Source organism: Rissa tridactyla, chromosome 10 (assembly GCF_028500815.1).
Source record: "Rissa tridactyla isolate bRisTri1 chromosome 10, bRisTri1.patW.cur.20221130, whole genome shotgun sequence".
In the NCBI taxonomy this organism is placed as follows: domain Eukaryota; kingdom Metazoa; phylum Chordata; class Aves; order Charadriiformes; family Laridae; genus Rissa; species Rissa tridactyla.
This window is the reverse complement of record NC_071475.1, coordinates 16,359,895-16,370,526: the sequence shown is the minus strand read 5'-3', so window position 1 is coordinate 16,370,526 and position 10,632 is coordinate 16,359,895. Positions and strand designations below refer to the sequence as shown.

Here is a 10,632-nt window from a genome sequence, read left to right as displayed (position 1 = left end):
GCTCAGGCAGGTTTTGGAGATGGTGCTGTCAGGGGCTGAGTGAAAAAAGCTTGGAGCTGGGGCTGGCTGGCGTTACGAGGCTGGGGTTAAAACCAGCTGAGGCTCAGGCGAGTGGAGGCTCTGAGTCAGCACCACAGCTGGATACAGATGCTACGGGACGGCATGTGGGGCTGTGTTTGGCAAGGGCTGCATGCCTGGCCGAGGGTCACAGCAATGACAAGTGACTTGGAGCTGGGGCTGACCTTGGCAGAAGCCCGTGAATTCACAGGAGCCCTGGGTCCGGCAGTGTCTGCGGAGCTGGTTCAGGGCGGGTGGTGGCTGGGGTTGGGACGGGGCCTGTCAGAGGATGCGGGATGGAGCCAGGAGGTGCGACCTGGGGCGTACAGAGGTTTGCCAGCGACAGGCCCTGCTGAGCTGAGGGCACGTCTGAAGCCTGCCTGGAGTCTGCTCTGTTCAGCCCGGTGGAGACCAGAGGTGCTTAGAGCTGGACACACCAAATACAGAGTTGACTCAGAGCCCAGTGCAACGTGTTACACCTTTTACATCAATATGAGATTTTAACCAAAATGCTTAGGTTTTTATTAAGATGTGCAAAGCAAACAATAATTTTATGATTAATCACATTTAACCCTTTCACTTCAAAGCACATAATGAGCCTTGACACTGAAGCCTCAACGAGCCCAGTGAACACGGGAGAGAATAACGTTGAAGCCACTGAGGTAAGTCAAATTGGCTGGAATTAACGAGGGTAGTGTGGGCTGTAATAATATATTTACAGAGTGCTGATTATACTGTGGGAAGGAAGGGAAGGGGATTAAATCCCTGTTTAGTTAAAGCTGCATTTTAGTGCAGCCAGTTCTTCAGTAGTACACAGTTAAAAATGTAGTCTGTCAAATCCCGCTGACATATTTTGGCAATAGATATTTCCTCTAATTGAAAGCAATTGTTGTGTTGTAAGCTTTCCCCCTTTCCCATTTGTTTTGGTTAACGGGTAGTGGTGGCCTGTCTACTTAAGCACGTATTGAGCAACTGCTCACTGGAAAGTTAGCATATTGCAAGGAGTGCAGCACGATCCTGCCTGACTTCATAAGGAAAAACTTCCTCCGGGCTTTGGCGGAGGATGTTTGAACAAAGCTGGTAGGATCAGCCTTGCTGGTTGTTATTGCAGGGCTTTGCTGTTTGGGTCAGCTAGGGCCTTCATGTGTGAATCCTGGGGTAAAAACCAGGCTGGCTTCCAACGCAGCCATGCTTTGTTTTGAACAATCAGCATGGCCCCCGCTGTGAATCCCACGAGGGGATGCTCTGCTTTATGTTGCATTCGCTTCCTTTGCTCAGAGCCAAGTGCTGCATCCTTCACTGCTGGAAGGCAGTCAAGACGCGCGGGGCCTGCGTGACGGCCTGACGGGGGCTGGACATGGCTGGCCCCTGCCCTGCCGGACGCCAGCAGGAGCCTTAATGCCGTGGGCGGGCAGGGCCCTGCAGCCCTGGGGGGCTTAACAAGCCCCTGCTCTGTCAGACCAGGCAAAATGGTGCTAAACCCACTGCTGCCCACAGTGACTGCGCCAGCGCTGCTGCTTTGCCCCCGCCTGTCCCACACCCACGGTCTGGCACCCCCGGACCCAGCGCTCCGCCGCTGGCTGCGGGGCCTCAGGAAGCTGAGGAGCAGCGTTTGCGGCTCTCGGGACCTGGTGGGGAGCAGCTGCCTGGCCTCAGTGGCGTGTGGAGGCTGGTGCCTGTGCACCGGGGTGCCAGGGGCTCACATCCTCCTGTCTCTTTGTTCCAAGAAATGTGCCTGTGCTGTCCCTGCAGGATGTCTGTCAGGGTGCTTGGTCTTGAAACGCCCTTTATCTGACACCCCTCTGAAGCTCAGAGAGCTGCTGTGCGCCCCCATTTCCCCAGAGGTCAGAGCAGGACTGGATGAAATGCTCCTTTACTCTGTAGTTGCATCAAGTCTGATCATCTGTCCAGGACCCCCTCAGGCTGGCGCTGGTCGGGATCCAGCCAAAAAAGGGACTTACTCTGCCGTGCACACCTGCACCATCCTGTCTGCGGCACCCCAGGGGCTGCGCTGACAAGGGACAGGTATGGACAAGAGACCATGAGCGTAGCAAGGCTGGGCTTGAAGGGATTGTGTCTTCATCCCACCACCAGCCCCAGCGTGTGCTACATTTCCTGCAGAGCAGAGCTGGAGACTCATTTGAGCTCACTAGCCATGTTTCCAGCCCTGACTGGTGTGAAGTTATAGGGGGAGTGAGTGCTGAGCCCTTTCTAAGCCTCTAAAGAAAGTAAAAGCAACAGGTCACCCAGGAGACCTGTGGGAAACTGGGGAACCTGCTGCCTTTGCATCTCAGCTTTCCACCCACAGCACTCGGGTCAAACCCCAGCATAGGCTACAAAAGACACATTTTTTTATTGCCTTGTGATAAACCTCCTGGTCTGGAAAATCCTGCCATTACTGTGTGTGTGAACTTTCACCAGCACAGAATCTGTCATTAACCTAGAAGGAGACCTTTTCATGCTCACAACCTCTGTCTGCACAGCTCCTCTCTGGAGGCGAATCCCTCACAGCGAACACGTCAGCCGGCTGCACGCCGCAGACAAGGTTATGACTGCATTACATACTCTGAAGGGAGCAATGCTCTATATTACACTGGGAAAGGTTCATCTTTGAAAACAAAGAGGCTTGAGGGGAAAAAAGCATGATTTTACTCAGAAAGTGCCTCTGGTCCCCATAAATCCATCTCCTCCTTGCTCAGACCAGGACTGGAGGCCAGCAGCAGGGTGGCAACGGAGCGCGCCGCGCCAGTGCGATTCCTACTACAGCCATTTGCAGTGAAGCCTGAGTCCGCACTGGAGCGTGCGTTTAGATTAAAGGACATTTGGGAAGAGACCTTGCCTTAATCTTTCTGCTAAGCACCTAGCACAATCCCAGCGTGCTAAATCATTAGTAATAACAGTAATGACAATCTGGCCTTCTCCATGAGCAGTGCCTGCAGTACCAATTAATAACAATAAAATAGGGACTCGGTCCGCGCTCGTCCAAAAATACACCAAGGATTGCTAATCAGTCTATTTCCAAGCCCTCTGTTATTTCTGAGTGCCCTGAAGTGCCTCAGTGAGCGCTTTGCTGATGCATCCAGCCTGATGACACAAGGCACTAACAACCGATGGACAAAGGCAGGGTGGCAGGCAGGACTGGAAAGCATCAGATGAGTGTGGTGATCAGGGAACAGCTCTTGTTCAGGGAATGATTTCTCTGTGTCTAAGTGCTCCCCAGCTCCTCCTCAGCTCTCCTCGCGTTCCCCCAGTGCATGGCTCCTCTCCGTTTGGAAAGGCTGCTCTGGGGAAAGCCCTGTCCTGGCTGGCTCTGGGCGGGGCTGGTAGAGACCAAGGGGGACAGCTCTGCTCTCGCCTACCTCTTACCCTCTTCTCTCGGATAACCGCTAGCAGCCTTTCTCAGGGTGGGGAAAAGGTGTGAGTTGGACTCTGCTCTGACCCAGTACAGCCATTTTTCACCAGTATGGGTGTCTGAGGGGGAAAGTGAGCGGCCAAAAGGATTCAAAACACGTGTCTGCTACACATTTGTGAATGCACCTTACAGTCTCCTGCCAACCTGCCCTGCAATCATATAGAAAATGACCCAAATAACACACTTAGAGGCAGAGTGAAGGAGATGAAAGAGAAAAAAAGGACTGGCTGCCTGGGTAGGAGCAGAGGGACATTCTGACCTGCTGCAGAGCGGCAGCAGCAGCAGCTCCGGGGTGGCTGAGGCTGTGCCTTGGCTTTTCCTCTGCTGGGGCACCAAGCGGCCCCTGTGCGGTGGCCAGATTGGGGGGCTCGTCTCTGCAAGGGGGCTGCGCCCTGCGCCGGCCAGGCCTTCCCGATGTGCTCAGTGTCACAAGCAAGGGCGGGAGGCACACTGCTCTTCTCCCGGGTGCCAGCTCCTCAGCCTCCGCGCAGTCCCCAGGGGGGTCCCTGCCGCCGAGGTGTCCTGCACGCCTGGCCCGCTGCCAGCCGCTGGTGTTCACCGAGAGCGGCTGAGTCAAACCTGGCCATCTCCGGCACGCGAGGGTGAACTTTCTTCCCAAATCCACAGGGCGCTTTATGGTTACCTTGCAGATAAACCCCGCTAAATAAATAGATGTTTATGCTCCCTGTATTAAAGCGATTAGATCCTGGTTTTTGACAGTGTTGAGTCAATATAACCTGAGTAACTGCACGAGTAACTCATGTTTCCCCTAAAGGGAAACTGTTCTCCTGTAAATATATTTATTAATAATTAATGTGTTTTTGAGTTCTTGTGCACACAGTCCCTCTCCCCCACCGAGATGTCTGAAAGGCCGTTATCTTTAAACCTGCGCAGGACTCGCACAGAAAGGGACTTTGGCAGGGGGGTGACGGTCTATGGGAAGAGGCATGTGGTTTCATTTTGACCTTTTTTTCTTCCTGAACAAAAAATAATGGTGAAATCTGTGTATGAGAGATTTAAAAACCTCTACTACTCCATTAGGAGCATTACCCTGAAATACTCACTGGAGCTTCTAACAGCCCAGATAATAGGGGTGGGAAATCATTTGTGGAAAATATTCCCCTCAAAGCATCTTACCAGAGGATTGTTTCCTAACAACAACAACAACAATAAAATCTTTGTCAAATAATCCTTCAATACCACAAATATTTTGGCTTTAATTGTATCAGTGTAGATAACTGCTCAGCATAGGAAATGGGAGTCAGAGCTCCTGGGGGATTTTTTCTGACAAAGCCAGTGCTGGATACCTTTGGGTAAGTCCACATTTTTCTGTGTTCTTTGGCCTAATTTTTTTTTAACTGACTGTAATCTGGAACCTAATTTGATATGCCTTAAAAGGCTGATTTCACATGGAAGATGCTCTACTATCAGGATAAGCAGCCATAAGAAATCCTAAAATAGGCGGATTAAGGGTTTGGGATCATGGGGGTTTATTTCTGTGTAATTAAAGACATGATCACATTTTAAAATTGCTAACTTGTAGTTTAAAAAAAACCCCAACAACTGGGAGTCCCACGTTTAAAAACAGCTAATAACTGTATTAATTAAGGATATGATTAGCAGAGACAATGAGTTAGATAGCACAAAAGCACAGCATTTAATTCAATGCACATTTTCGGTGGACATGGCGTGGCCAAGGCGGTTATGTATTAATTAGTGCTCTGAAGAGGGCGAGGAGGACAGGAAGAGGGTGAGAGAAATTGGCAGGTGTAGAAATTAGATTAGACAACAACAGAGGATTTTTCTCTCCAGAACAGAAGTCGTGCAGAATTCTCATCAACCTTCCTAACATGTTTTGTATAAACAAAGATATGTGCCCCGAGAACAGGCAGGGCGGTAAGGCAGCGCTCGGGGATGGGGAGAGGGAGCACAGCCTTCCAGAGCTCGCCTGCGGAGCATTTCCAGGCGGTTGTGACCAAATGCCAGCCTTGATTTCCCACCCTTGCTTTAAACGCTGCTGGCTATTTGTGGATGGCACAGTGTCTCCATCCTCAACCCTTATCAGGGGACCTGTGCCATTGTACTGATTTACTGCTGTACCACTGCGTGGGTGCTCCAGCTAGGTCTCTGCTCCTCGTGGAAACTCAGGTTGTGACAGGGATGCTGTGCCCACACCCTGTAACCGCTCCACTTGGCCGCCAGCTCTGCCATCGCTTCAGCTTGAAGCACCCACACAGTGCTGCGAGCGCCACGACCAGGGTAGCGCCACGACCAGGGTATCTGCCATGCCCCGGAGCCCACCCGTGCCCCATCTTGCATGGGGACCTCGATGTGCTGCCCAAGGAGCCAGGTCCCTCCTGGGTGACTCAGAGCCTGGGTGAGAGAGCTGTGCCCTGTGTCGTGATGGTGTGGCAGGAGATGAGTGCTGGTCTGGCCACCCGCTCAGGGCTCTCTCACTTAGACGGCAGGGACATAACCTACGTGGGCAAACAATGCAGAGAGCACAGCCCAGACAGTCTCTGTACCAGGACAGATCCTGACCTTCTCTCCAGAGCCTCATTCGGCAGCTCCAGGACGAGGGGGTAAATTCACATGCCCGCAGTCAAGGGAAGAACCGTCGTGGGCGTGAATCGACACCTCCACCGCGCAGGTGGTGCGTTCCCACGCCGATAAGGGAGGGTGGATCAGAGGCTGCGCTGCCTCGGGGCTGCTCCCCCCGCTGGGGATTCCAGTGGGTGGAATTTGGGAATATTATCACTTCTTTCGCTGCCTTTTTTTTTCTCCACAGTTAAGAAAGAGCCCGTTGGAGGGCAGAGGAGATGCACAGTCCTATTTTGAACTCGTCTTTTTGGCGAGCCGTGCGGGCAAAGCTTCTCCGGGGTGGGGCCGCGCAGGCCTGCGCTTCGCCCCCTGCCCGTTCCCCGAGGAGCTGAACCCCCCCGGGCGGGCGGCAGCGGGGCCGCGGCCGACCCCAGGCCGTCGGGGGCGGTGTCCCGGGGCCGTGCTGACGCCTCGGCCCCCCCGCTCCCCCCAGGCGCGCAGCCCATAGCGCCGGGCCGGCAGGGGGGCTAGGGGGACACCCCGGGGGACACCCTTCCCGGACGGGCTTGGCGTGTGCGTCCCCTCCAGGCGCTGCCTGTCCCGAGGTGGGCCAGCCCGACCGCCGCTTCCCCGCGACTCTGCCCCGCGCCCAGCTCACGGGGCTGCGGGGAGGTCTCTACGCCGGCTCGCCGTGCTGCTCCGCAGGGGAACAGTGCTTCTCCCCCCGCCCCCGGCCCCCTCTGCTCGAAAACGCGCAGAGAAAGGCGGGAAGCCCCCCGGCGGAGCCGCTCCCGGGCCGGGGGCCGCCGCCCTGCCCGCTGCTGCCCGGTGCGCGGCCGGCCGGCGGCGCGGGGGAGCGCCGGTAACTTCATTCCCCGCACATGACGGGCCGGCACCGGGACCCGCCAGCAGCGGCGAGAGGGCGGGCGCGGGGGCGGGCGGGGGGCGGGCGGGAGGCGCGGCCGCCAGCGCGCCCCGCCGCCACCCGCCGCGCAGCGCCGCGCACCCGCGTACCCGCCGCGGCCGCCACTTCCCGCGGGCCCGGCTCGGCGGCGGGCGCTGCCTCCGCAGGAAGCGGCCCCGCGGCCCGGCCCCTCCCGCCGCTCGGCGGCCGGCCCGTGCACTCTGCGGCGCGGCGGCGCGGGCGGCGGGATGGCTCTGGCTCCGGCGGGCGCTGAGCCGCGGCCCCCCGCGCTGCTGCCGCTCCTGCTGCTGCTGCTGCCGCTGCTGCCCGGCCGCGCCGCCGGCCTGGAGGTGCAGCGCAAGTTCCTCTCGCCCACCCCCACCAACAACTTCGCCCTGGACGGCCCCGGGTCCCGCGTCTACCTGGCGGCCGTGAACCGTCTGTTCCAGCTGTCGGGGGGCGAGCTGGCGCTGGAGGCGGAGGCGGCGGTGGGGCCGGTGCTCGACAGCCCGCTCTGCCACGCGCCGCAGCTGCCGCAGGCCTCCTGCGAGCACCCCAAGGTGCTCACCAACAACTACAACAAGATCCTGCAGCCCGACCCCGAGCAGGGCGTCCTCGTCGTCTGCGGCTCCATCTACCAGGGCCTCTGCCAGCTGCGCAGCATGGCCAACATCTCGGCGGTGGCCGTGCGCTTCCCGCCGGGCGGCAGCGACCCGGTCACCGTCTTCCCCAGCATGCTGAACGTGGCGGCCAACCACCCCAACGCCTCCACCGTGGGGCTGGTGCTGCGCCGCGGCGGCGGCGGCGGCGGGGCGCGGCTGCTGGTGGCCGCCACCTACACCGGCTTCGGCAGCCCTTTCTTCCCCCGCAACCGCAGCCTGGAGGACCACCGCTTCGAGAACACGCCCGAGATCGCCATCCGCGCCCTCAACGCCCGCGGCGACCTGGCCAAGCTCTTCACCTTCGACATCAACCCCTCCGACGACAACATCTTCAAGATCAAGCAGGGCGCCAAGGCGCGGCACAAGCTCAGCTTCGTCCGCGCCTTCCTGCAGCGCGGCGCCGCGCCGCCCGCCCGCCGCCCCTACGCCTACCTGGCGCTCAACAGCGAGGCCAACGCGGGCGACAAGGAGAGCCCCTCGCACAGCCTGCTGGCCCGCATCTGCCTGGGCGAGCCGGCCGAGGCCACCCTCAACGGCAGCGGCGAGACCAAGAAGCTGACCGAGTCCTACATCCAGCTGGGGCTGCGCTGCGGCGGCGCCGCCGACGCCTTCACCCGCCTGGTCTCCGTCTTCCCGGCGCGGGCGGCCTGGAGCAGCCCCGCCGCCCCCGCTCCGGGCCCGCCGCCCGCCGAGGAGCTGCTCTTCGGCGTCTTCGAGCGGGCCGGGGCCGGCGGCGGCGGGGGGCGGCCGCAGTCCGCGCTCTGCGTCTTCCGCTTCGCCGAGATCGAGGAGACGATCCGGGCTGCCCGCAACTCCTGCTTCGTCAGCCCGGCCGCCGGCATGGTCACCGTGCTGGACAGCGTGGTGCAGGGCACCGGCCCCGCCTGCGAGAAGCGCAACATACAGGTACGGGCACCTGCCGGCGGCGGGGGGAGCTGGGACGGGGCGTCCCGGGACGGGACGGGTGCGGGGGGCCGGCGGGAGGCGGCGGGCCCGTCCCGTCCCGTCCCGTCTCGTCCCGCTGCTGCTGCCACCGCGCCGTTATCCCGGGCGGGAGCGCGTCCCGCGGCCGGAGGCGCTGCGGGCGGGCGGGTACGCTCCGGTACCCGGCTCCGGTACCCCGCTCCGCTCCTCTCCTCTCTCCCCGCTCCTGTCCCCATGCCCCGCTCCGCGCTCCCCGCGTCGCTCCGGGTCACCCCGTCAAAGTGGTCCCGGCAGCCCCCCCCCGCCGGCAGGCGTGCGGCGGGGCTCGTACCGAGCAGAGAACGCGTGTGTGTCCGTGCGTGGGCCGCGGGGGAGACACCGCCCCCCCCCATGTGTCAGGGGACGCCGCCGTTCCCACGGCCCGTTCCCGGTGAGCCGGTGACTCACGGCGCGCTGTCCCCGCTCCCCGTCTGCCGCCCGCCCGATGCCTTCCCACGGCCCGGCCCGGCCCGCGGCCGGACAGCCCGGCGCACACAGGCTGCCTTGTTTCCTGACGTTCGGGGTAAAAGTTTGCCATTGTCACAATTTGTTACCAAGTGGCCGTAGATGTTAGTGCCAGATAAAGACGCCTGTTTTCCCTTTCACTAAAGATATGCGATGCTTGTGAAAAAGAGAAAGAAAGAAGGGCTGCTTTAACACTGCATTTTTCCCTTCCTCTGGGAAGGATGCATAACTCAGCTCCATCAAAGATCGTAAAAACATCTGTTTGATTTCAAAGGCAAGATAGAGCGTTTGGGCTTGGGCTTCCCTGTGCAGTGCCAGTGGCGAAGAGAGAAAGGTTTCCCATGGTAACCGAAGTGTTTAGTGTGGCATCTCCATGCTGTGTTAAAATATGTACTCTTAATGCACTGGTTCATAGACCTATTCTAGCAAAGTTGAATAGTTTTTCCCTGGTGGCAAAGTACAAGCTGCCTGACAGCCAGGAAATCTGGTAGTTGTCCTGGCTTTTGAGTTAATTCCACAAAGACTTGGTACGTTAAACACTGGGAGCCCAGTCCTGAAGCCTTGGCGTGGTGATTGCTCTCAGAGGAGTCACTGGGAGTCAGGAATCCTATTTACGGGACGAGAAAGCACCCGCAGTTCTTGTTGGCTGTGGTTGAAGCTCAGCATCCTCAGCCCCGCGCAGGATTGAACTGTCTCTGCCAGGCGGGTCAAGAGGGGCTGAGAGTTGTGGAGCTGCTTGGAGAGTTAACGGCCTAGCTGTAACCGAAAGTCAATGGCAGAAAGACACCCGCTTCCCTTGAGCTTCCCCAGTGCCCCAGATCTGTTGGGAAGATGCTGGGTTTTCTAACTCTTGTTCAGTAGGGAAGATAATCACGGCTAATATTTGTACTTTCAAAGTGCTATATACAGTAAGATATTTAGCCAGCTGATTCCCTAGCGACTCCAGGGAGGCTTAGCGCAGGAATGACATTTCACTGCGTCTTTGGGTCTGGCTGTTGCGCTGTAGAGCATGCTCCTGGTAGCAGCCCCTCTCTGGGTGCTCCCTGGGTGGGCGAGGAAGGCAAGGAGTGTGTTGTCGGTTGGTGCCACAAAGGCAGTCGGTGGAGGATGGCTGTGTTCTTGAAGGGGCAAACGATAAGGGATGTGAGGTTAGGAGGAGCAAGCTAGAAATCACCGAGCCTCTCCAATCCTATAGAAGTCAGTAGAAACCCTCCGTATTTACCATTGTGGTGAGATCAGGCTGTGAGAAAATTTGTTTACATGGAGGCAGCAGTGCGGCTGGTGGTTATATAGGGTGGATGGGGAAAACGGGGCTCTGGTCCCAACTGACGCTGCTGCAGTGTCGCTGTCCTTGAACCAGTCATTTGACCTGAGGTGCCTCAGTTTCCTGATTTGCCACGTACTCCTATATTTATTACTATTATTCAGAAACCTAACTCACATGTAGCGTAAGATTACATTTGTAAAGCTGCCTTGAGATCCTTTGATGTCAAGTACAGCAGGATACAAATGAAGCACACCATTAATATTCATTCATGCCTAGTATTTCTACGCTTCCCATATATTTGAAGCGTATTTCTCTAAAACCGCTGACCAAGCCTGCTGGGAAGTCTTCCTACCAGTCAGAA

At 58.0% G+C, this 10,632-nt stretch overlaps 1 protein-coding gene across 1 annotated transcript in view; it reads left to right on the top strand.

Annotated features, from left to right (window-relative positions):
* Positions 1 to 650: 650 nt before the first annotated feature.
* PLXND1 (plexin D1) overlaps positions 651 to 10,632 on the top strand; it is an 89,408-nt gene continuing 79,426 nt past the window's right edge. Inside the window, exons 1-2 of the mRNA XM_054216450.1 lie at positions 651 to 719; positions 7,082 to 8,482. Of these exons, the coding sequence (XP_054072425.1) occupies positions 651 to 719; positions 7,082 to 8,482 (1,470 nt within the window). The remainder of the gene's footprint in view (positions 720 to 7,081; positions 8,483 to 10,632) is intronic.